Here is a 27,376-nt window from a genome sequence, read left to right as displayed (position 1 = left end):
TGTGGCTTTGATGGACTATATATCCAGTGTCCTTAGGCATTCACTAATAACACTAATTTTGTAATCATTTTTATATATAATTTTGTCCCACAGAATAACAGATTATTTTGGTTTTCCAGTTATGTATCTATAGAACTTTGAAAAATTAAGGGTATATACAAGGTATTTTCTAGACATATGTTGAAATTATATGTCTATAATTTTATTTATGAAGTTACATGCATCATGGTTTGAAGATTATATACAATTTACAGAAATAAAATAGAACAGTGATCTTCAAGAAAAGATATTGCATACTTTTGTCCACATCTTTTGCAGTGCACATTTTATATCCTTGTTCCTCAAGCTATAGATCAAGGGATTCAGCATGGGGATAATGAGGGTGTAAAATATAGAGGCCATTTTATCAGTGTCAAAGGAGTGGCTGGACTTGGGGTTCACATACATAAATATCAAAGTCCCATAAAACACAGTGACCACTGTCAGGTGGGATCCACAGGTGAAAAAAGCTTTGTGTCTCCCCTCAGCTGACTTCATCCTGAGGATGGCAATGAGGATGAGCAGGTATGACACAACGACTACTAGAAGAGTGAAAACCAAATTAAAGGCAGAGAAAATCAGTATCAGGAACTCAACTTCTTGTGTATTTGAGCAGACCAATGTTAACACATGCAGATTGTCACAGTAGAAATGATTGACAACATAATTGCAAAAGGATAAATTAAAAAGCTTTACTGTGATTAGAATCAAAATGCAGGTGCTGTAGAGATAGGGAATTGCCAACAGCACCAGACAGATCCAGGGCAAGTGGTGAGTTATGTGCTACCCTGGCATCGAGATGGGCCTGGCCAAAGTGCCTAATTCTTAACTATAAGTTAAGAGCTTGGTCATGGACAAATGCTATCATGATCCAAAAGTAATGATGAGACTAGGACCCTGCTAGGGAGAGAAAGATTGATCTGGCCTGAGCACTGTAGTCTGAGATCAAGATGGCCCCAGGAGAGCAATTCTATAAGCTATAATGCATTTTTTATTGTGTCCATACAAAATGATTAATATTATGCTTATATGTTTGCTGGATGAGGAGAAGAGAAACACACTCATGGGACTCGCCCTTTGGTGGATCCTCCTGCTGAAAGAGAATCAGTCCTAGGAGTAGCATCCCTTGAGGGAAAGGAACCTTACCCCTATTGATTGTGACCACACCTATGTGTATGCCCCTAACCCCTCATGCTGGGGGTATTCAACTAGGCTGTAAGAGTGGGTTGGGGGCGAGATCCACAGATCCAGAGAGAGATTCATAGCGGGAGAGTAGCAGAGAGAGAAAATAAACTGATAGAGCAACCAGTTTGGCTTTCTTCCTTCCGTCGCCTGCCCTTGACCAACAGCCACACACAGTGGTTCCAGAGCACCGAACATGGGCGGTGAGACAGAGCTGCCCGGAGAGCCTGCAAGTGCACATGCCCGTCAGCGTGCTTTAATTTTTTACAGTTGCCCACCAATGATATCATGTAGATGACAAGGAAGAGCACAAATAGGGGAGCCTGCAGCTCTGGGCGGTCTGTGATTCCCAGGAGGATGAATTCCTTCAGCCCTGTGAGGTTGTGTTTGTCCATTGAGGTCATAAATAACAAATATTCTGAAGAGAGACACCACCTCCAATAATTAAGAATTTTTCTCTATAAAATATGATATTTACATATAAAAGATTTTAAAACAAATTTAAATTTAATAATTTGTAATTCCATCTCTCTATAACACATGCACCTCCCGTAAATAGAGCATGCATAATTTATATGCATCATATATGCATATTAACATGCATATTTCCTCAGAGACATATGCAAGTTGGAAACAAGAAAAAGAAGTCTGCAATTTATTTTTGAGTGGATTCAATAATTATTTGGTCATTGATCTGATTCTTAAGACTGAACCTGGAACAACAGTATTATCCTTTTAGATTGTTTTACTCATATTTCACTTAAAATACTTTTCATGTCTTTCAGTATAGGATAACCAAAGTATATTTTCTTCCTGGATTTATTTTTACTATAACTGATATGTACCAAGAAATTTTTTTTTATTAATTTATTTATTTTTAATTAGAGAATCACCGTGAGGGTACAGTTACAGATTTATACACTTTTGTGCTTATACTTCCCTCATACAAAGTTTGGGAACCCATCCCTTCACCAGTGCCCATTCTCCACCACCCGTAAACCCGGTGTCCCTCCCACCCTCCCCAATCCCATCTCCCCCCCACCCCACCCTACCACTGTGGCAAGGCATTCCCTTCTGTTTTCTCTCTCTAATTAGCTGTTGTGGTTTGCAATAAAGGTGTTGAGTGGCCGCTGTGTTCAGTCTCTAGCCCTCATTCAGCCCGCAACTCCATTCCCCCACATGGCCTTCGACTACAATGTAGTTGGTGATCGCTTCTCTGAGTTGACCTTTCCCCGGAATGTGAGGCCAGCCTCGAAGCCATGGAGTCAACCTCCTGAGTACCAAGAAATTTTTAATATGTTAAAATATATACATGCATACATTATAATATTGCACTTAAAGTGGGTATTTACAAATATAATAGGAATTTATATGAATAATCCATAGAAGACAACAACTCAAAACAATACAGAATAGATTGAGTTAGAAGAGAGCTACTAAAATTAGTAGTTTAAAATTTGGTGAAGGTTTTCAATATGCATATTGTATAGTTTAAAATATATATACACATACATGTATATAAAATAAAAAAATAGACTAAATTTGAGTACACAGAAAATGGTAGGTGTTTCCTGTGAATGTGTGTTCTAGGAAATAAGGTAGTAAAATGTACCTGTTACCAAATTAAGGCATAAAAATATTCAGATTAAATGCATTCTTTAAAAAAAAACATAGCTTATATGAAGCAAGATTCTAAGAATATATCCTGTCCCTTATCCTAGAAATATTAAGCTATTGTTATCAAAATTATTTTAAATCACATCACTGGAGTAAGTAGAAAGATAGATCTTTAACTGCTGTGACAAGCAATCAAAGATAAAAAAAAGTTAAGTACTGAGTTCATAGAATTTAAGAAAGTAGAGAAGTTTATATCAACATTGTTAGACTATAAAAAACATCAAACTGCTTTTAAGTGGGGATGAAGGAGCTCTATTTTTTTTTTTTAACTAAAAGAACATAGATTCCCAGGTGAGCTGATGAGCAAATTTTCCTATTGAAAAGGGGGAAGTTGGGGCCAGAGCGATAGTATAGTGGAGAAGGCATTCACCTTGCACACAGCCAACTAGGGTTTTATCTCTGGCATCTCATGGTCCCCTAAGTATTGCCAGGGGTCATTCCTTACAGCAGAACCAGGAGTAACATCTGCACATCACCGGGTGTGACCCAAAATGGCAAAAAAATAAGTGGAGTGGAAGTTGGCAAATTAGTTTGAAAACCTGTACCCTGGGAAGTTATGTATGCTTTGTGATAAATTACTCTAAAACTTTAACATGCTATAGAGTTTATTCTTTCACAAACCTGGGTCTTTAAAATCTCCCAGACTCCAAATTTGCTTTTCCCATCTCAGAACATACAGGAAACTACCTTTGTAAAAATCAAGTTATCAAAATAAGTTATAAATGGAATCAAATATTTATTATGTGCAAACTTTAGAAGGCAATTGTAAATACCTAGTGTAAATACCTAGTGTATTTACTGGACTCTAAAGGTTCAGGTGAATATCATTATCAGGAAAAAAGAATAACTTCACCTTACTAATTATCATACATATTTTTTTCAGTCCTGGTTCCTTTATATTTTGCTTTCAGTTTTCACCCTATTTTTTTTTGGGCCAGACCTGGCTGTGCTTGAGGGTTTTAATGCCTCTATGTTTGGGTCACTCCTCCTAGTGCTCAGGGGATCATATGCAAAGCTGGAAATCTAACTCTGCTAGGTCACCTGCAAGGCAAGCATCTCACCTTTTTTTCTCTCTGTTTGTCCCCTGACCTGTATTTCTCATTAAATATCTAAGTATCCATGATACATATTTTATGGGACATCATATATATATGTATATATAGACATATGTATTTACATATATGTTAAGCAAGTAAAATTATAAAAGTAAAAGGTTAAGGCATTTCAAAAATCTTTTTTTTTTCATTTAAGAAAATATTTCAAAAATAAACCTGAAGTAAGAGAAAAGTTCTAATCTGCTCATGAGCAGAATGTACACAAAAGTGAGACAGAAATCCTAGAGTGATACCAAGATTTGCCATAGAATAAAAGAGTTACTTTGCAAATGTCACCCAAGCTACTGGAGTATGTTGATAACATAGCACTGCTTAGAGATTCTGTTTACCAAATTGAAATTTCGGTCTTGGTTTCCCCATGTACTTCAGACCTCAGCTCAGCAGGAGCAATTTATGCATTCTTTTCACCCTTTGAGACTCCCTCTGAGGAGATATAAAACAATTTCCTAATTATCCTTATAGGATCTGAGAGCCTAGCGGGTGCAGGTAGGCAGACGCACTGTTTGTAATTATTTTGATAACACATTCTATGTTCCAGCAAGTGACTTGAGTTGCTTGCATTTGCATTAGGTTCATAATTTTTTCCTCTTGATTAACTTAAATCTTAATCTAGTTTTCTCCTCTATACTCCACAATGCCTCAACCCTGGCAGCACCAACCTGTCCCCAAAGAGTTCTGTGTCTCTGGAGTCTCTGAGTGATGTAGCCATTTTGGGATCTGGATTAATTTATTTTATCTGAACCGCTGGCTCCCAGCATTTCTAAGGACTCTTTTTAAGATCCAATTTTGTAGTTTAGCTAATATACTTAAATGTTATTATTAAAGTTGCTAATAATAAAATTAATCTTTAATTACTTACTATACCTCCCAGCACTGAAATGTGCAAACCTCTCCTGCTCAGGACTTATTCCTGGTTCTCTACTCCAAGGTCAATCTTGGTGGACTCAGGGCACCATGTGGAGTCTTGGGAGTCGAACCTGAGTCAGCTGTATGCACGGCAACCACCCTATCCACTGAACTATCTCTCTAACCCCCCTTCTGTTATTTCTAACCCAGCTATTTTTTCCTTCCCTTCTCCTCCTACCTCCTGGGCTTAAAAATCTCGATTTTATTATCTAAGGTCAAGGGTTTGTCATTTTCAATAATATCTACTCCTTTTGTTTGTTGTTGATTCTCTGGGTAAAATTGTTAGTCAGAATATCAAGTTTTATTTCCTCTCAAAAAATTATTCAGATAGGAAATAATTCCATCCTGGGCTCTCTGAGAGGGATGGAGAAATTGAAAATGGGTAGCATTTTAAAATTTAATTGAAAAAAGAAACTTATGGAAAAGAAATTTTCAGGAAAACCATCAGATCTTTACTGCAAAACTATTTTTATGCAGATTTGGTTTCAGTTTGCATACAACAAAGACTAAGGTGGAATTTGGTTAATGACTAATATGTTAGAGATTCATTATTTTGGCTTCTAATCATCATTGCTTAGTATTGTTGGAAGAACGTTGTTTATACATTTTAAGTGATCCCTCAATCTACATTAATGGGGTGTAATGCTAGTTTTTTGGGGAAAGAGGAAAGGTCAAGGTAACTGATTAAATCTCTTATACTAAAGAGACTAGAGTTGCAATGATACTAAAGAAGGTAGGCCATTTGCCTTGCACGTGGCCGACCCTGGCTAGATTCCTCCACCCCTCCTGAGAGCCCAGCAAGCTACTGAGAGTATATCGCCCACATGGGAGATCCTGGCAAGCTACCCATGCCATATTCGCTATGACAATAACAGTAATAATTTGTCTCACAATAGAGACTGGTGTTGCTCAAGAAAATCGATGAGCAACGGAATGACAGTGATACAGTGATACTAAAGAGAATCCACCTAAGATAAAGTTTGTGCACTCAAGAAACCATCTTCAATTTTCCTTCCAATAATTTGTGAAGACAACAGTAATTGGACTTCCTGAATAGGCCCTTCAGTTCCAGGCATGTAACCCGGCTGTCGGGTCAGGTCACTTAATAGCATGCAAGTAGCTTGTTCTTGCTAATGGCAGATCCTTACAGTGATCTTCAGTGTTCCAGAAGTGGGAAAATCCTTATAAAAGAAGATTGGAGCATGTGTAGAGCTCATAATCACAATACACTCGTTTAATAGTGTGTATGCTCTGCATGAATAAAATTAGTCAATCTATTGCTAAGTAGTTGTGGTGTTTTTTGTCTGTTTGCTTGTTTCTTGGCTTTCCCAACTGGTACTCAGGGGTTCCCAGAGCAATAGTTGAATGTGAAGGCCCAGTATATCACAGACTCTGTGGTGCTAAGAATTTCACAGGCATTCAGGAATTACTCCTGGTAGTGCTCAGAGATGCTGGGGAAAATGTTGTGCAAGGGATCAAACCACATCAACCAGTTTCAAGACATTTACCTTAACCCCTGTACTGTCTTTCTGGACCCAGGTTTTGATTTCTATGTTTGCCTAAGAACCGATTGAAATAACAATTAAATATCAAGGGCCACAGTAATTACCATACACATAGTAGAATATCTTGGTTAGACTTTACAACTGTAGCACTGTCAAACCGGTGTTCATTGATTTACTCAAAATAATTAAAAATGAAAAAAAACAATTAAAAATAACAATTAAAGGACGTCCCCTCGACCCACCCTTCCGAGTCCCTGCCTGATCCTCGGACCCTGAACATCCCAGCCTTCCCCCGCCTTCGACTGCTGCCCTTGTGGCCGCAGGCCGCCCCCAAGCACCGCAGCCATTCTCTCTCCCAGCACAGGTGTGTGCTATTGTGGGGAAAGTGGCATGGCCTATTCATCAGGAGGCATGGCCTAGGCATAGTGGGCGTGGCCTCTTTTCAGCTGGGGTGCTCAGGGTCCAGATTCAAGGCGCCCAAAGGGTGCCAAATAAAAGAGACTCTAACAGAAAAACCCCAAGACATATGATAGTTATAATGATGGACGTCATGGAGAGAGACACAATACTGCAAGCAGCAAGGTCGAAGAAGGAAATCGCATACAAAGGAGTACCCCTTAGATTCACAGCAGACCTATCAGAGGAAGCCCTCCAAGTCCAAAGGCAGTGGTGGGATATAGTGAAAAAACTCAATGAAATGAACAATTCACCAAGAATACTTTATCTGGCTAAACTCTCATTCAAACTTTAAGGAATGATACACTATTTGGGGGATAAACAACAGCTCAGCAACTTCATAAACTCAAAAAAGAAACTAGAATAAGCACTAAAGGGGCTATTGTAAGACAAGAAGAACCCCTACAAGCACAACACACCCTTACAGAAAATGGTGCAAAATCCCGTAACCATATGTCTCTTAATGTCAATGGTCTAAATTCACCAATTAAGAGACACAGAGTGGCAAAATGGATTCAGAGACTGAACCCAACATTTTACTGCCTACAAGAAACGCATCTGAGTAGCCAGAACAAATACAGACTCAAAATCAAAGGAGGGAAAACAATCCTGCAAGCAAACAACTCTCAAAAAAGCTGGGCTGGCCTTACAAGTGTCGGACAACATAGATTTCAGGTTGAAAAAGATTTGAAAGGATAGGGAAGGCCATTTTTTAATAATCCAGGGATATTTACAGCAGGAAGAAATCACACTCTTAAATGTGTACACACCCAATGAGGGACCAGCCAAATTCCTACAACAACTGTTAACAGACCTTAAGAAGGACATATAGAGCAACACAATAGTAATTGGAGACTTCAACACTGCCTTATCACTTCTGGATAGATAAAGAAGATTAAAACCCACCAAGAAAATACTGGCTTTGAAGGAAGAAATAGAAGAGATAGGGCTAATTGATCTATACAGAGCTTTATACCCCCAAAACGGGAATACACATTCTTTTCCAGTGCACATGCAACATTTTCCAGAATAGATCATATGTTGGGCCACACACAATCTTCAACAGAATCAGGAAGATAGACATTGTATCAGCTATCTGTTCAGACCATAACGCACTGAAGATAGAAGTTAATCACCCATAGACGCAAAAAAACAAATCAACTCCTAGAAATTGAAAAATTTGATGTTGAACAATGAGTGGAATAGGTAGGAAATCAAGGAAGAAATCAAAAGGTACATGGAAACAAATGAGAATGAAGACGTGAGATACCAGAACCTGTGGGACACAGATAAAGCTGTGTTAAGGGGAAAATTTATAGCTCTGCAAGCATTCCTCAGGAAGAAAGAAACGGCCCACATAAATAACTTGACTTCACCGCTTAAGACCTTAGAAAAGGACCAACAAAAAGGAGCCCAAACCAGGCAGAAGAAAAGATACAATAAAACTTAGGGCAGAAATCAATGACATGGAAAACCAAAAGACAATCCGAAAGATCAATGAATCCAAGAGCTGGTTCTTCGAGAAAGTAAACAAGATTGATAAACCATTTGCAAGACTCACAAAGAAAGAGAGAGAGAGAACCCTTATAAACAGAATCAGAAGTGAAAAGGGGGACATCACAACAAAAACCAAAGAAATTCAAAAAAGTATCAGAGACTACTTTGAAAAGCTGTATGCCATGAAACAAGAGAACCTAGTAGAAATGGATACATTCCTGGATTCCTACAATCTCCCAAGGCTGAATCAAGAAGACCAGGAATACCTGAGCAGTCCTATTAATATCAAGGAAATTGAAACTGTAATAAAAAATCTTCCCAAAAACAAAAGCCCAGGTCTAGATAGATTCACTAGCGAATTCTTCCAAACATTTAAAGAGGACTTGTTGCCACTTCTTCTCAAGTTTTTCCAGGAAACTGAAAAAACAGAAACCCTCCCAAAGAGTTTCTATGAGAATCTTATCTCCCTAATACTAAAAGCAAACAAAGACACCAAAAAAAAAGCCAATATCCCTGATGAATACGGATGCAAAGATTCTCAACAAAATATTAGCAAACAGAATTCAACATCTCATCAAAAAGATCATACACCATGACCAAGTGGGATTCATCCTGGGGATGCAAGGATGGTTTAACATTTGGAAATCAATCGATATAATCCATCATATCAACAAAAGAAAAGATAAGAACCATATGATCATATCAATAGATGCAGAGAAAGCATTTGACAAGATCCAGCACCCATTCATAATGAAAACTCTAACCAAAATGGGTATAGAGGGACTTTCCTCAATATAGTCAAAGCCATCTACTACAAGCCTACAGCAACCATCATCCTCAATGGGGAAATAGTAAGAGCCTTCCCTCTGAGATCAGGGATGAGACAAGGATGCCCATTCTCTCCTCTCCTGTTCAATATAGTACTGAAGTAATTGCAATAGAGGTTAGGCAAGAAAAAGGTATTAAGGGCATTCAGGTAGGAAAGGAAGAAATAAAACTCTACTATTTGCAGATGATATGATACTATACATAGAGAACCCTAAAACCTCTACCAAGAAACTCTTAGAAACAATAGACTTGTATAGTAAAGTTGCAGGCTATAAAATCAACACCCAAAAGTCCATGACTTTCCTATACGCAAATAATGAGAGAGAATAAAATGACATGATAAAAGCAATCCCATTCAGAATTGTGCCTCAAACAATCAAATACCTTGAAATCAACTTAACTAAGGAGGTAAAGGACTTGTATAATGAAAACTACAAAATGCTACTTCAGGAAATAAAAGAGGACATGAGGAAATGGAAAGATATTCCCTGCTCATGGATTGGACAAATTAACATTATCTAAATGGCAATACTCCCCAAAGCATTGTACAAATTCAATGCGATCTCAATAAGGATGCCTTTGACATTCTCAATGAAATGGAGAAAGCACTCCTTAAATTCATATGGAACAATAAGCCCCCACGAATAGCTAAAGCAATTCTTGAGAAAAAGAAAATGGGAGGAATCAACCTCCCCAACATCAAACTCTACTATAAAGTGGTTGTAATTAAAACTGCATGGTACTGGAACAAAGGCAGAGCTGCAGACCAATGGAACAGGGTTGAATAGTCTGACACACCACCCCAAATATATGATCATCTAGTCTTTGATAAGGGAGCAAGAAATGTGATGTGAAGCAAGGAAAGCATGTTTAAGAAATTGTGCTGGCAAAACTGGACAGCTATATGCAAAAAAATGGACTCAGATCTCCAACTACCACTATGTACAGAAGTCAGATCAAAATGGATTAAAGACCTCAACATCAGACCAGAATCCCTAAGGTACACTGAAGACAAGGTCGGCAAAACCCTCCACGACATTGTAGCCAACAGTATATTCAAAGCTGACATGCCACTGGCCCAACAAGGGAAAACAGAAATAGATAAATGGGACTACCTTAAACTAAGAAGCTTCTGTACCTCAAAAGATCCAGTGACCAAAGTACAAAGATAGCTTACAGAATGGGAAAGGATATTTACCCAATACCCATCCGATAAGGGGTTGATATCAAGGATATACAAGTCACTGGTTGAACTCCGCAAGAAGAAAACTTCCAACCCAATCAAAAAATGGGGTGATGAAATGAACAGAAACTTCCCCGAAGAAGAAATCCAAATGGCTGAGAGGCACATGAGAAAATGCTTGACATCACTAATCATCAGAGAGATGCAGAACAAAACAACAATGAGAAACCATTTCACACCACAGAGACTGGCCCACATCCCAAAAAACAAAAGCTACCAATGTTGGCACAGATGTGTGGAGAAAGGGACTCTTCTTCACTGCTGGTGGGAATGCCGACTTGGTCAGCCCTTTTGGAAAACAATATGGGCGATTCTCAAAAACTTAGAAATTGAGCTCCCATTTGACCAAGCAATACCACTCCTGGGAATATACTCCAGAGAGGCAAAATGGTATAGTAGAAATGATATTTGCACTTCTATGTTCATAACAACACTGTTTAAAATAGCCACAATCTGGAAAAACCGGAGTACCCAAAAACAGATGACTGGTTAAAGAAACTTTGGTACATCTATACAATGGAATACTGTGCAACTGTTAGAAAACATGAAGTCATGAAATTTGCATATTAGTGGATCAACATGAAAAGTATCATGTTGAGTGAAATGAGTCAGAAAGAAAGAGACAGATATAGAAAGATTGCACTCATACGTGGAACATAAATTTGCAGAGAGGTACGAGCTAGCAATAATGCAACTTCTGGCAGAAATTCCTCCGGGCTTAGATACGAAAATACTAAAATACAGAAATCCAAAACCTCGCAGCCGCTATTGTGGCCACACAACATCAGATATCTTCATTCTCAGCAATGGAAAACAAGTTATCAAATGCTTCTTTTCCAGGAGATACGACTCTGGGCAGGGGGAACTCAAAACAATAATAGTGAGTTTTTTGTTTGAATGTAATCAAAGTAAAGAGAAAGTTAAGTGAAATTTATCAGCTACACAGGAGGGGTGGGAGGCTGGGGAGGTAGGGTGGATGGGGGGAAGGTTTACTGTGGTTCTTGGTGGTGGAATATGTGCACTGGTGAAGGGATGGGTGTTTGAGAATTGTGTAACTGAGACTTATGCCTAAAAGCTTTTTTACATTCCACATGGTGATTTAGTTTTAAAAAAATAACAATTAAAAATCAAAGACCACAATAATTACCATACACATACTAGAACATCTTTATTTGGTTAGATTTTTAGCACTGTAGCACTGTCATACCATTTTTCATCGATTTGTTCATTGTGGGCACCAGTAGCATCTCCATTGTGAGACGTGTTACTGATTTTGGCATATTGAATATGCCAAGGGTAGCTTGACAGGGTCTTCCATGTGGGCAGATCCTCTTGATAGTCTGCCAGGCTCTTTGATAGGACGGATGCACCTGGTCAGCCGCATGCAACGCAAACATCTTACTTGTTGTGCTCTCATTCCAGCCTTCCTTCCCCAAGAGAATGCTTGGCAAAGTAAATAAGTCAAGGTGTGTTCCTAGATTAATATATTACCAATAGCTCAGTAAAGTTGTTGATTCACTGTTCGTCAAATGTTAGCCTCCTTTAATGCCTTGGAGTACACGGAAACATATAAGCAAACATCTTATGCTCCCCTCCTTTCTCTTAAGGTAATGGCAGCTTAATAGCCATTTATAAAAATTGAAGTACTGCATTTTAAAATTACCGTGATTTAAAAGAACATAATTTTTTCACAAATCTTCTGAAGGCATCCTTCACATCCTTATTCCTCATGCTATAGATCACTGGATTTAGCATGGGGATTATCAGTGTATAAAACACAGAAGCCATTTTATCAGTGTCTAGTGAGTGTGTAGTCTGAGGCTGTAAGTACATAAACAATAGCGTCCCATAGAAAATTGTGACTGCCGTGATGTGTGAAGCACAAGTAGAAAAGGCCTTTTTCCTTCCTTCTGCTGACCGCATCCTGACAATGGACAAAGCAATGTTGAAATAAGAAACTACAACTATAATCATGGACAACATCAAATCAGTCCCTGCCAATATAAAAATCAACGTTTCTGTAGAGGAGGTGTCAGAGCAAGAAAGTGCTAACAGAGGGACACTATCACAATAAAAGTGATTGATTACATTGGAAGAACAATAAGCCATAGAGGATATGCCATATGCACACACAAAAGAAGTGACAACAGCATATAAGTATGTAAGAGATACTAGAAGGTAGCATTTTCGTCGTGATACCACCACTAAGTAGAGTAGAGGATTGCAAATGGCCACATAGCGGTCATAGGCCATCACAGCTAACATGCAAACCTCAGACACAAGGAATACCCCAAACATTCCGAGTTGGATAACACATTCATAGTAGGACACAGTCTTCTTCTTTACCAAGAAATTGATCAGCATTTTAGGGGCAATGACAGTAGAGTTTCCGAGATTGATGATAGCCAGATGCCGGAGGAAAAAGTACATGGGGGTGTGAAGTCGGGAGTCCACGCTGGTGAGGATGATGATGCCCATGTTCCCTGCCAGCGTCATCCCATAGATGAGCAGGAAAGCGAAGAAGAGAGGAACCTGAAGGTCTGGACGGTGGGAGACACCGGCGAGGATGAACTCTGTGACCCAGGTGAAGTTTCCAGGAGCCATCGGAGCATTTGGAAGTTCATCTGTTGTAGAACAAAGGGACTGTGTTCACAAACTTTTCTAATCACCCCATTGGATGACAATGACCGTTTATGAGTTGTATTCCCTGAAATCTAGTAGAACTCATTTATTAAACACAAGGTAGTGGATTTAATATATCTTTTTTAAAGTCTTTATAAGAGTTTTCTTCAAAGCATGTCCTCCATCCCTTTGATTTATCTCCCTGACACAATAATTACTATTTCAAGAAAAGACATGATTTTCTATTGTGTCATACCATAAGAAACAATAAAGTAGAATAAAACAGAAAATTTTCTGTAGTGAGGCAGAATAAAGGACAGAATAAAAATTGGAGCAGCAAACAAAAATGCCTATCTTTGGTAAGTATTTCTGACATCAAACATCATTCTTTTTCTTGACTTCTTTGTATGATGGTTATTTATTTACCAAGAGATTGTTGGCTGATTTTTCCCCCCCAAGTAATGTTCTAGCTTCAAGTAAATTACTTCTTCCTTATCTTATAAGAACATCAGTTCAAATGAAAATCACTGCATCCCTGTATCACTGTCATCCCATTGCTCATCGATTTGCTCGAGTGGGGACCAGTGAGGTCTCCATTGTCAGATTTGTTGTTACTCATATAATAATAACAATAATAATCATAAATTCTGGAAATAAAATATGTGAGTAAGATCAATGAGATTTGCAGTATGTGCAGTTAGGAAATTTACCCAGAACATGCAAAATGATAACCTGGTAAAATGATTTCACTCAAGTTATTTAAGATCACACCTTTTGAACCATAGAAATTACATAGGGATCAAGACATTTGCTTTGCATATAGTCTCTATTCTTCTTTAATCTCTGACCTGTGTGATTTCTGGAGTACAGCAGGGATCATTTCTGGACACAAACCCAGGTATGAGCCTGAACAACACTGGATGAGACCCAAGATCCACTTCTCCCAGCAACTGCCCCACAGTGCTACTGAAATCTAGTGTGCTACTAGTGGTAGACTTCCTTAGAAATTGCAATAATAAATTTTTAAGGAATAGCATAAATAAAAATTTGTCCAAATCCTAAATGTTTCTCACAAAACTTCTTAGTACATGTTTTTCCAAATTACATATTTTCAAGTATAAGCATACATAAATACATATTTTCATAAATATGTATATAATATATATTTCTATTCTAATAATTACCTTCTTTGGTTTCCAAAGTTCAACTATTCATTAGTATATTCATTGGCTATTATATCCTCTTTATCTTCATGTCATGTACTCTCATTATCTGGTAGAAAAATGAAAGTTATTAATGCTTTTTGATGAATACATGATTTCTAAGCTATTTTGAGAATAATTGAAAAGCGTTTCAGCCTTGTTTTTCAATATATTCTAGAGATACATCCATAAGTCTTCTGGTCACACTCTTCTACCAGGCCTGTAAATCTCTGTTTTAATTTATATTGACGTTTTTCAAATTATGTTATTGAGTAAATGAGACACATGGGAGGTTTGCTATCTGAAAGATTTCTACATAGGCAGCCTTGACTCCATGGAATCAGAAACTGAAAAAGAATGTAGAATGAAAGTAGGCTAACAAACTTGAATTGGGAGCTATAAATATCTTTGTGATTAAACTCCAGATATTTAATATCTTCTTGGGAATATTGCTAGTGAAAACTGGAAAGGTAAAAATATAGGTGAGTTGTCTTTAAATTATCATCCCATTTTGAAGTCTAATAACTAATAGCCTAAAAAGTTTGTTACAGGTACTTTAATAGGTACTTTATAGGTATTTTATAGGTAATTTAAATTCATGTACTAAGAATTCCATGTACTTGAGGTTTCCATGTACTTATAATTTTCTTTGGATGTAAAATTATAAGACAATGGTGCTAAGACTAATTTTTTTTAACTTATCTTTTTCAGGTCATTTCATGTTAATTAGGAAATGTCATTTGATCCATGAACTTTATTTCCTCTATCCATGTGTTATAAAGTTTTGCCCTATCATATAAGAAATCCAGTGTCTTGAACTTTCTAAATTTTTATATCTCCTTGAAGAGTGTCTAATATGCAGTTTTTCTTGAGATCTTATCAACTAACATATTGCGGAAGTTCTTTTATTAAATATAAACAGTTTATATAAACATGTCTCATTATTGCTATAATGGCATATCATAAATTTATATAGACATTTGTGTTATCAAATTGGATGAATACATTTCCTGAGAAGGTTTGTTTTCAAATAAGAGCATAATTTGCATTTCGGGTCATTGTATATATATAGTTTTGTTACTCAAGTCAACCTGTGAAAAATAATGTTTTCAAATTATATTATAGAAATAAAACTTAATTTGATCATAAAATTATTTAAGAATATAACACATACTGACTTCTGTTCTTGTTTGGAAATATGAAAACTAATCATATATAAAAGTATTCCCTCAAAATGATACTCGGAAATGATGATCTATTTCTAAGATTGCATCTTGGAAGAAACGTTTGTTAAATCCCTGAATTAGTTGGTAAAATATATTCAATGCCTTTCAAAATAAAAGTGAGATGGCTCATTTTAGGGATAGCTTCAGAAATTTAGGACTATTAAACAAAAATAAGATGTATTTTCTACTTACCTTAGCAGAGAATCTAATCTCATGTTCTCAGTGGAATTTCTATGACTATGGCAATATGATTTGATGGGCTTTTATAAGTCTGTAAACACAGGTGATTCTAGGATACATAATTCCCCCCTCCCCACTATATCTTTAGGGAAGATGCCATCTGGGGATGGTTTCTCAACAAGATTTTTATTTAGGAGTTTAACTAGCCTCTTGAGTATTCTCTATGACTGGTGGTGCATTTATCAGTGAATTTTTATGAATGACAGATAAGAGACACAGTAATTTATGTTTGTCTATCTAAGTGACTGATTTACATTTAAAAATTGTTTATAGCAACTGTGGACTATTGAAGAAATCAACAGGAGTAGTTTTGCAGTGAAATTTGAAAAAAAACTATCACGGGTATGGGCTGATACCTTATTATCATTTTGACTTATTTTTATCTGGAACTAATTTATAAGCACTTTAATATGCTCATTGACCATCTGTATGTCTTGTTTGTGAGCATATGGGATTGGCCTTGTTCACAAGATTGGCCTTTTCAAGATGAATGCACTATCTCTCTGTCTCCTCTTTACCATTCTTATGGAGTTGGCTGTTTTTGTTGTTGTTGCTGTTACTGAGCTTTGTGAATACTCTATAGATTTTGCAATCTTAGTCTTGTATGAGGTGTTAACATTTTTTCCCAATCTTTTAATTTCAGGCTGAATTTCTTTTGCCAGTGAGAAACATGGGACATTTCATATAGACCCACTGGCTATTTTTGTTAGTATTATCTATTCCAGAGGGTCTCTTGCCTGTGTACCTGGCTATCTTCCCTGGGGACCCTTGGAGCAGGTGGGCTACAGCTTCCCTCCCCACCCCGAGCAGAGCTTCCATGGCTAAAGACCCCTGGAGCCTAGCCACAGTCATGCTCAAGGCCCCTCTCCACACTTTCGGACGAGCCTCAAGCATGAAGGAACCGGGAGAGGAAACCAGGTGTGTGGGACCCGGGCTGAGTCATCCAAGCCACTCGGATTGGTATTGGGCCTCTTCAGCCCAGATTTCCCATTTTCCTGCAGCTAGGAGGTAACATCCAGGGACTGCCCCCAGCGCCATGTAATCCAACCAACAGCCAACATCGATAGACTTAAAACCAAGATTCTGGAATTGTGAGGCCTCTTTTTATAGCCTACTTCTCCCTCTGGGAGAACCGGGTAAGCTACCTAGAGATTCCTGCCCACATGGATGAGCCTCAAAAATCCCATTGGTGTATTCATATGCCAAAAAACAGTAACAATGCTGGTCTCATTCCCCTGACCTGAAAGAGACTCCAATGCGGCATTGTTGGGAATGATGAGTAAAGAGAATGTTCTAAAATCTCAGGGCTAGGACAAATGAAGATGTTACTGCTTTACTAAGACTGCTCAAGAAATTTGACAATCAACGGGATTATGATGATGATGATGATGATGATTATGATGATGATGACGATCTATTCCAATCGAATCAGGTCACTGAAGGCACCTTTGATGTCCAGATCTTGGAGTGTTCAGCCTCAACATATTTTATAGTCTAATCTCCAGGTCTTTTGTACACTTTGACTCAATTTGTGTGTGTATGTGTATGTGTGTGTGTGTGGTGTAAGATATTGTTACAGTTTCAATTTTTTTACAAGTGGTTTCCAGTTTTTCAGGCACCATTTGTTGAAGAAGCTTTCCTTACTCCACTCCATACATGAAAATCCTTTATCGTATATTACCTGCCCATATACCTAGTAGATTTATCACTAGGACCTCATTTCTGATCTATTGATCTATCATTCTTTCTATTAGAATACCACGCTATTTAAATTATTATGAGTATAAAGTATCTGTATATACTTTAATGTGTAATACTCTCAATTTTTCCCTCCATGATAACATTAGCTATTCGTGAGTTTTTATGCTTCTATAAATATTTTACTTGTGTTTATTCTAAGTTCTTGAAGAATATGATAGGGATTTTGATGGGAATTGCAATAAATCTCTATTGAGTACTCATTTTGATATTAATATCTCTAGTCTATCAAATGGGTTGAAGTGATAGCACAGAGAGTAGGGCGTTTGCCTTGCACTAAGCCGACCTCGGTTTGATTCCTCCATCCCTCTCAGAGAGCCTGGCAAACTACAGAGACAATTCTGCCCGCACAGCAGAGCCTGGCAAGCTCCCCGTGGTGTAATCAATATGCCAAAAAGAGTCACAACAAATCTCACAGTGGAGATGTTATCGGTGCCCTCTCAAGCAAATCGATGAACAACGGGAGTACAGTGCTATAGCGTTCCAGTCTATCAATATGGAATATTCTTCCATTGGCTGTTGTTCTCCTCTTTTTAGTTCATCAGTAACTTACAGCTTTCTAGGTATAGATTTTTAACATCCTTTGTTCAGTTGATTCCTAGATATTTGCTGTTTGGGGTACTACTTTAAGTGGAGTTGATTTTGATCTCTCACTATTCTGCTTTATTATTTGTATATGGGAATGTAACTTGTATTTTGTGTATTGATTTTGTAGCCTGCTACATTTTCTGATAGTTTATCGTTTCAAAGAGTTTTTTAGTGAATTATGTAAAGTCTTCTATACATATAAACATGTCATCTGCATATAATGGTAGTTTGGCTTCTTCTGTTACAATATGAATCTGGTTGAGTTTTTTCTTGTCTAATTTCATTGATGAATATTTCCAAGATTGCATTAAACAGTAGTGGTAAAAGAGTATGTCTCTGCCTTATATCTGATCTCAGGGAGAAGGCTTCTTCTTTTTCATTAATAAGTATGATGTCAGCTGTGGGGATTTTTTTATAATTGGTTTTATATTAAGGAACATTCCATTTATCCACCATTTACTGAGCACTTTTATCATAAATTGATGTTGAATTCATAAAAAGTTTTTTGGAATCAATCAATAGAATCATACAGTTTTTATTCTTCTTTTTGTTGATATGTCTGACATCTTAACCACCTCTTCACTTACTTACAGAGCTCTAAAATAATATTGGTATGTTGGTGCCAGCACTGTAGCTTTGTTGTCCAATTGTTCATGGATTTGCTCAAGTGGACACCAATTAGGTCTCTATTGTGAGACTTGTTGTTACTGTTTTTGTAACAGTATAAGAGTATATCGAATACACCACTGGAAGCTTGCCATGTTCTGCTGTGAGTGCAGGATTCTCTTGGTAGCTTCCTGGGCTCTCCGAGACGGGGGTGGAGGAGTCAAATCCGGGTTGGTCGATGCAAGGCAAATGTCCTACCTGCCGTGCTATAGCTCCAGTCCAATGTTGGTATTACAGAACAATTTTTTAAGAAATCTGTTGAACCCAGTCTTCATATTCAAGACTGCATATTTTGGCTCTGTACTGAGTTACCATTCCTAGCAGTGTTCAAAGGGGTGATACATGGTTTTGCCACCAGTGTCAGTCCAATTAAACAAAAGAGAGAGGCATCTGGAGGTCAGCATGGTTGGACACCTGTGAGAATAAGCTCTGTCACCCAGATGAAAATTTCATAATATTAATGCAAGAAATTAAGTTATTAGGTGATGTACAATAATGTGCAATCTAATTTCTCATGCTTGATTTTCTCTCATATAAACTTCGAAGAATATGTTTAGATCCAGTACTTTGAACTCAATGAGTTCTACATGATCTCAAGAAATATTACTCATGAATGGTTCTGATCATTCAAGGCAGCCTAGAAAAACGTTCCTTAAAGTTTTTGAACTTGTTTTCACTTCTTCTACAGATGATGTATTTCCAAATGCTTCCATGGCTCCTGGGTATTTCACCTGGGTCACAGATTTCACATGGGAAATATAGTCTACTTCGTGCTGAAAATAGACTATGGACCAAACATGATGGCCACTTACTGCCTGTATTGCAAACCATAACATCCAAAAGGAGAGAGTAAAAGGGAATGTGCCTGCCATAGAGGCGGGGATGGTGGGAGGGATCCCAGGAACATAGGTGATGGAGAATGGGCACTGGTGGAGGGATGGGTACTTGATCATTGTATGACTGAAACGTAATCACTAAAGTTTGTAAGTTTGTAACTGTACCTCATGGTGATTCAATAAAAAAAAATTAAAAATTAAATGGTTAAAAATAGAACATCCACAGGTTTTTCAGTTTTTTCATTTTATTTTCATTTTTTCTTATATTACTTTCACAAAATTAATTCATGAATTAGAAATGGATTCTTTGTCTTAAAAATGTTGTTTTCCAATGTTACAAATATTTTTATGATTGATTTTTTAAGACTGTCTTGCATAATAAGAATTATGATTTTAAATTGGGACTTGAGCCCAGAAGCAGTTTTCCTATTTGATGCAAAATAATCTCAGGAAGATCAAAATTTTATCTGATATAAATAGGATTTGCAATTAATATATCTTTTGTTTTGATCACACCCTGTGATGCTTAAGGAAATATTTGATTTGTCCAAATACTTGATTTGTTCTGGATTTGTCGAGCTTGGAGGACTGTGGTACAGTGGAAGTAAAGCAGGCCCTTGACATGTAATCCATAGAGTTGTCTCTGTGTCTTCTTGTTATTTTCTTCCACTGGGCTCTGCCTTCTTCTCCTCGTTGTGACATTCATTTTCCATATCATATCACTTAGAGAAAACCAGTTCCATTGGGATCCGTCGAGAAAGTCCCTTGAGAAGCCGAATGTGATTCAGAATGTAATTCTGTTGTTTTTTTATATTAGTATAATCAGTATCTGAAATACAGGGATTTTGAGCTCATAAGAACAAAAATAAAAAACACATGGATGCACACATACAAACACACATCTACATATATATTGCTTTCAATTTTACCCCCTTTGAAATCAAAAGATGTAAAAGTAGATTTTTTGTTCCAAGTTTGTTTCTCATTAGTTACTTGATATTTTAAAAATCTGAATTTATCTAAAAATATCTGTCTTTTTGGTATCAATTATTTTGAGTTTCTGAAAAATTTCAGTTGGTTTCATTCCTAAGAGAAGTATAGAGAGACATAAGCATTCTTTTTTTAATTAATTAATTATTTTTTGTCTTGCAAAAAAAAAAAACCTTTTTTTTTTTTTTTTTTTTTTTTTTTTTTTTTTTTTTTGCTTTTTGGGTCACACCTGGCGATGCACAGGGGTTACTCCTGGCTATGCACTCAGGAATCACCCCTGGCCGTGCTCAGGGGACCATATGGGATGCTGGGATTTGAACCCGGGTCGGCCGCGTGCAAGGCAAACGCCCTACCCGCTGTGCTATCTCTCCAGCCCCAAAAAAAACCTTTATTTTTTAAAATTTTCTTTTATAAAATCATTCTATATTATACCTGGTATTTAGTATTTCCTAGCTATTCTATTTTTTAAATCTATTTATTTTTAATTAGTGTACCACCATGAGGGTACAGTTACAGATTTATATATTTTTGTGCTCATGTTTCCCTCATACAAAGTTCGAGAACCCATCCCTTCACCATTGCCCATTCTCCACTATCAGTAAACCCAGCATCCCTCCCACCCTCCCCAATCCCATCTACCCCCACCCCACCCTGCCACTGTGGCAGGGTATTCCCTTCTGTTCTCTCTCTCTAATTAGCTGTTGTAGTTTGCAATAACGGTGTTGAGTGGCTGCTGTGTTCAGTCTCTAGTCCACATTCAGTCCCCATCACCCTCCCCCGCATGGCCTCCTACCGCATTATACTTGGTGATCCCTTTTCTGAGTTGCCCTCTTCCCAGAATGTGAAGCTAGCCTCCAAACCATGGAGTCAACCTCCTGATACTTATTTCTACTATTCTTGGGTGTTAGTCTCCTACTCTGTTATTCTATATTCCACAGATGAGTGCAATCTTTCTATGTCTGTCTCTCTCTTTCTGACTCATTTCACTTAGCATGATACTTTCCATGTTTTTTCTACGGGCTATTAAATATTTTGAAATAGGACATAATCCTCTCTGAGTTTTATTTACTTTTATTTTTTACTTTTTATATTTTATATACATATTTGCTTTTTGGGTCACAGCCAGTGATGCTGAGGGGTTACTCTTGGCTTTGCACTCAGGAATTACTCCTAGCAGTGCTTGGAGGACCATATGGGATGCTGGGGATCGAACCCGGGTCAGCCGCACGCAAGGCAAACACCCTATCCGCTGTGCTATTGCTCCGGTCCCCTTAATTTTTATTTTTTTAAATTGAATAACCATGTGGAAAGTTACAAAGCTTTCAGGCTTCAGTATCAGTTACACAATGCTCAAAACCCATTCCTTCACCAGTGCACATATTCCACTACCAAGAACCACAGTAAACTTCCCGCCCACACCCCCACACCCTCAGCCTTCCACCCCGCCTCTGTAGCTGATAAATTTCATTTTACTTTCTCTTTACTTTGATTACATTCAATATTTCAACAGAAAACTCACTATTATTGTTTGGAGTTTCCCCCTAAAGTTAGACCTGCTGGAAAGGAAGCATTTGATAATTTGTTTTCCATTGCTAAGAATGAAGAGATATGAGGTTGTGTGGCCACAATATCAGCCGTGCCTCTCTGAATTTTAGATATCAAATGAGCTCAGTTGGTAAACACAAAAGTTCATAAGTTTGTAACTGTAAATCACAGTGATTCTCTAATAAAAAATAAAATAAATAAATAAAAATAATACAGAAACAAATAGCCTTTCCGGCCCCGCGCGCGAGATCGACCCCGAAGGCAACTGAACCACTTTGGACACGAGCGGCGCCCCAAAAATGCCTCCAAACTGTGTGCTCGGAGCTTCTGGCCCAGGTGTTGCCGGCAGGGTATGGTCTTTTCTCTCTCAACTCTTTCTTTTTGAATGCAGCGAGGCAATATCCGGTTTTTAGACTATACAGGAAGTCCAGGAAGGCCGATGGGCGGGACTTCCAGATCCGCCCTGTGCCGGCCAACATTTAAGCACAGAGCCATGTGGGGACGCTCCTTTCCGGCCCCGCGCGAGATCGACCCCGGAGGCAACTGAACCACTTTGGACACGAGCGGCGCCCCCAAAATGCCTCCAAACTGTGTGCTCGGAGCTTCTGGCCCAGGCGCTGCCAGCGAGTGATGCAATTACCAAAAGAATTTTCCCTGGACTTCATATAGAAATCCAAAACCTAATATCTCTTGATTGTCAGCAACGTGTAAATGTTCCTTTTTGGCAGGGCTTAACGTGGGGGGAAACTCCAAACAATAGTACTAAGTTTTTTGTTAAAGGGTAAAAGATTGTAGCGATAGAATTTTAGGCAGAATTTTCCCTGGACTTTATATAGAAACCCAAAACTGCGCGGCCGCGGCAGCCTAATGTCATCTAATCATCAGCAATATGAAATGGTTCTTTTGTAATGGGTTGGACTTTGGGGGGACCATAATAGGGTTAAAGTTTGTAGCGACGTGTAATTTCTGGCTGTACTTTCCCTGGACTTTATACAGAAATTCAAAGCCGCGAGGCCGCTGCCATGGCCGCGCAACCTATTGTCATTTAATCATCACCAATATGTAATGGTTCCCTTTTAACGGGTCGGACTTTGGTGGGAAATCCTAACAAGAATAATAAGTCTTTTGCTGAAATATTGAAGGCTACCAAAGTGGTAGCCATCTCTATAGACTGAACTAAGCCATATCCCCACGCCAGCTGAGAAGAAATATCCTTCTTTCTCGGGAAGAAACGCGGCGTGGCGTCAACCATAGTATGATGTCCATTAAGCTGACACGGACCTGGTGGCGTGGGAATGGGACACAAGGGAATAAATTATTATGTACTTGGAACAGCGGGACGCTGGTGGAATCTTGATCCGGGGCCAATACCAGCATATTACTTTTGGTTCCAGAAACTGCTTGCAGACATTCTACCAGACTATCAACTAAGCCAGAGCCCCACGCCGGCTGATGATGAGAAATAACCATCTTTTTTGGGTTGTTTTCCCTGTGTCAGGCAGCGTGGTGATTACTAAACAGGCGTGATCTCGGTGGCGCGGGACGAGGGGGGAAAAAAATAGAAAAGTTATGTAACAAACAGCGGGACTTAATATCTCTACATTCTCAGCAATGGAGAGCCATCAAATGCTTCCTTGACAGTGGGACTGTCTTTTCTTTTTTGGGGGAAACCCTAGCAACAATAGTGAGTTATGTGTTGAAACATGGACTGTAACCAAGATAAAGCGTAAACGAAGTGAAACTTATCACTTACAAGGGCGGGGACTAGGGGGGCGGGAGGGGGCGGGAGGTATAATGGGGTGGTTGGTGATGGAATATGGGCACGGGTGAAGGGAAGGGTGTTTGAGTACTGTATAACTGACATAATCTTGAGAACTATGTTACCCTCCACATGGTGATTCAATAAAATTTAAATTAAAAAAAAAAGAAACAAATAAGCTCAGTTGGTACTTTCATATAATATAATTCAATTAACAATGGCACCATTATATTTTGCTGCTAAATTTTTTAGCTTTATATTTGGGTGAATTTAATTTTCAATTTCTTTAAACATACTAATTAAAAATTTTGCTTTACAACAGTTCATAAGTTAGTTTTTATAATTGTAAATTTTTGGTGACTATTCTGAAAGTTGCAGAAAACAGCATGTGTAGTATAGATGCATAAATAAGTAGTTTTGAAATAAACTTACTATTTTCTGGGTCCTCCCTGCGGGACAGGACGGGACCCCACACTGAACAGTGGTAATCTTTAAACATGATATGAATTATTCCAAAAATGAATATCTCACCTGCAGAGCAGAGCCTGGCAAGGTACCTGTGGTATGCCAAAAACAGTAACACGTCTCAAAATAGAGATGTTACTGTTGAAGCTCGAGCAAATTGATGAACAATGTGATGACAATGACAGTGACAGTGATATTTAAGAAGGTTTGTTTATAAGTAATGACCTGAATTTCACAAACCAATTGTTAAATTATACAAATTAAAGCGAAGGATTAATATATTCCTACCTTCTCATCTTTGTTGAAGTGAAGGTTTTATTTGAAATAAATGATATACACTATAAATAAGCAAGAATAATTGCTATGTGTTTCTCATTTCTTCTGAAATGACAATCAACTCATGAAGACAGAAAACAAGCTCCTAAAAATTTCGAAGATTAGAATATACATTATTGTGGTTTTGAATAAATAAAAGAGCCTCATATATTTAAAATATTTATTATAGCCTGAAGAATGTGATGTATCAAAGTATTTGGTGAGTATCCTGGGCTAGTTTTTCCATTTAATGTACTAAAATTATTAAGCATCTCAACAAAAAATTTTTTTATCAATTTGGTGTTTCTATGGCAAACATATGGCATTTATATGCTTTCATTATCAGAGATAAGACTTGTAGTGTGGCTCCCGATGGTTATTGGGTCATTTCTTGGAGCAACAATCTGGCACAAGAAATAGGTGTCATGCCAGAGGCAGGTTTCTGTTGTCTGGGTTTTAGTATTGGGTGTGGTCAAAGCTGCTGATGGTCACAAAGGCTAGATTCTTTGATGTGTTTATTTGCCATCACTGTAGGTACCTGAACGTTCATTATATATCCTAGCTGTGGCCACTTTGATGTCTATAAAGATATACTTTTGGATAATTCTTTGTATAGCTTCAAAATTAATATAATTTTAAAGACTTGTTAATTCAATGATTGCACTGAAAAAGAACATTCTCAGAAGACAATTTTACTAATTAACACTCTAATTTTCCAATAATATAATATACATTTTATGAATTTCAATTGTCATTAGTATTTATTCATGTTAAATTCACCTTGCTATTGAAGTAGACAACAGTAGTCATTGATTCAGACTGAAGCTGGTAAAGACAAATTATTTTTTACATATATAACCTCAGATACACTTATTCAAAATGAAAGCATCAGGGGCTGGACTAATAGTACAGAGAATAAGGTGCTTTCCTTGCACATGACTGATCTGGGTTTGATCTGGGCATACCATGTGGTCCTCTGAGAACCTCCAAGAGTAATTCCTTAGTGAAGAGCCAGGAGTAACCCCTGAGTATCACCGGGGTGGCCAAAAACCAAAACCAAAGCAAAGTAAGAAGCATGAAACAAAACAAACAAAAAAAAGAAGCATCATTCCATAAAATTGTTTCCTGAGTATTTTCTGGGAAGAAAATGAGAGAGAATCAGATCTACTTGAAAATTTTATTGATTACAAATCTCAGATTCAAAGCAAAGCACTGTGCTCCTCAAATTCTGTATTGTTTATATTTTGTTTCCACTAATAAATTTCACTCTATTTTTTTATTCCAATAGATTCTATTGAAAGAAACAAATGGCTGAAGAGAATTTGACTGTCGTTACTGAGTTCATCCTCTTGTGATTGACAGATTAGGATGAATTGAAAGTTTGGCTGTTTCTGTTGTTCTTGGTAATTTATATGGTCACTTTGGTGGGAAATCTGGGCATGATCTTCATAATCCGAATCACTCCCAAGCTCCACACTCCCACGTACATTTTTTTGAGTTGCCTCTCCCGGTAGATGCCTGCTACTCATCCACAATTGCACCCAAGACACTGATTAAGCTCATGGTTGTAAAGGGAACCATTTCTTTCACTGCTTGTATCATGCAGCATTTGTGTTTTGAAATGTTTGTTATGACGGAAGGCTTCCTGCTATTGGTGATGGCCTATGACTGTTTTATGGCTATTGATAATCCTTTGCTTTATACCGTAGCCATGTCTAAGAAGACCTGTGTAGGACTGATGATTGGATCGTGGGTAGGTGGGACAATGAATTCATAAGTTCACACAATAAGCTTGAGTCACTTGTCCTTCTGTAGGCTGAATGTTGTCAATCACTTTTTCTGTGATATTCCCTCACTCCTGAAACTGTCATGTTCAGATACTTCCATGAATGAGCTGTTACTCTTAACATTCTCCGGAGTTATTGCCATGGCTACCTACTTGGTTGTGATCATTTCTTTTTTTTTTCCTTTTTGGGTCACACCAAGCAATGCTCAGGGGTTACTCCTGGCTTTGCACTCAGGAATTACTCCTGGCAGTGCTTGGGGGACCATATGGGATGCCGGGGATCGAACCCGGGTCGGCCGCGTGCAAGGCAAACGCCCTACCCGCTGAGCTATCGCTCTGGCCCCGTTAACTTTTTTTTTTTGGGGGGGGGGTTGTGATCATTTCTTACGTGTTTATTGTTTTTGCTATCCTGAGGATCCGCTCTGCATCAGGCAGGAAGAAAGCCTTCTCCCCCTGCGCCTCTCACCTGACTGTAGTGTCCCTATTTTATGGCACCTTAAGCTTCGGTTACATTCAACCAAGCTCCCAGTATTCAGTAGAACAGGAGAAGGTTGTTGCTGTGTTCTATACACTCGTGATTCCCATGCTAAACCCACTGATTTACAGTCTGAGAAACAAAGAGGTAAAGGATGCTGTGAAAAGGGCAATAGAAATGAGACATCTTTCCTGCAAATTTTAAGACCCTTTTAAATCTTACAACATTCCACCACTTGGTTCTCTCTTTCAAAAATTCCATGAAAGTTGGCACTTCTAAGGATCATATAAATCTCTCACTCTAGTAGTCTTCTGGTCTGGAGCGATAGCACAGCGGCAGGCCATTTGCCTTGCACATGACTGGCGTGGGTATAATTTCTCTGCCCCTCTTGTAGAGTCTGGCAAGCTACCGAGAGGATCTCACCTGCAGCGCAGAGCCTGGCAAGCTACCCATTG

At 38.1% G+C, this 27,376-nt stretch overlaps 2 protein-coding genes and 1 pseudogene across 2 annotated transcripts; 1 reads left to right on the top strand and 2 right to left on the bottom strand.

The window, feature by feature from the left end:
* Nucleotides 1–276: 276 nt before the first annotated feature.
* Nucleotides 277–6,771, bottom strand: LOC129406016 (olfactory receptor 8K3-like). Its single transcript, XM_055143756.1, has 3 exons — nucleotides 6,667–6,771; nucleotides 3,573–3,648; nucleotides 277–800 (listed from the first exon to the last, which is right to left on the bottom strand). The coding sequence occupies exons 1-3, from the start codon at nucleotides 6,769–6,771 to the stop codon at nucleotides 277–279; spliced, it is 705 nt and encodes a 234-aa protein (XP_054999731.1).
* A 5,336-nt stretch (nucleotides 6,772–12,107) lies between these two features.
* LOC101548463 (olfactory receptor 8J3-like) lies at nucleotides 12,108–13,052 on the bottom strand. The gene has a single exon (XM_004622292.2). The coding sequence runs from the start codon at nucleotides 13,050–13,052 to the stop codon at nucleotides 12,108–12,110; it is 945 nt and encodes a 314-aa protein (XP_004622349.2).
* Nucleotides 13,053–25,967: 12,915 nt separating this feature from the next.
* Nucleotides 25,968–27,125, top strand: LOC129406015 (olfactory receptor 1052-like; annotated as a pseudogene).
* The last annotated feature ends 251 nt before the right edge of the window (nucleotides 27,126–27,376 follow it).

The sequence above is a fragment of the Sorex araneus genome, chromosome 6 (genome assembly GCF_027595985.1).
Source record: "Sorex araneus isolate mSorAra2 chromosome 6, mSorAra2.pri, whole genome shotgun sequence".
Classification (NCBI taxonomy): Eukaryota; Metazoa; Chordata; class Mammalia; order Eulipotyphla; family Soricidae; genus Sorex; species Sorex araneus.
Note: the sequence above shows the minus strand (reverse complement) of the source record. Positions and strands in the feature narration are given on the sequence as shown.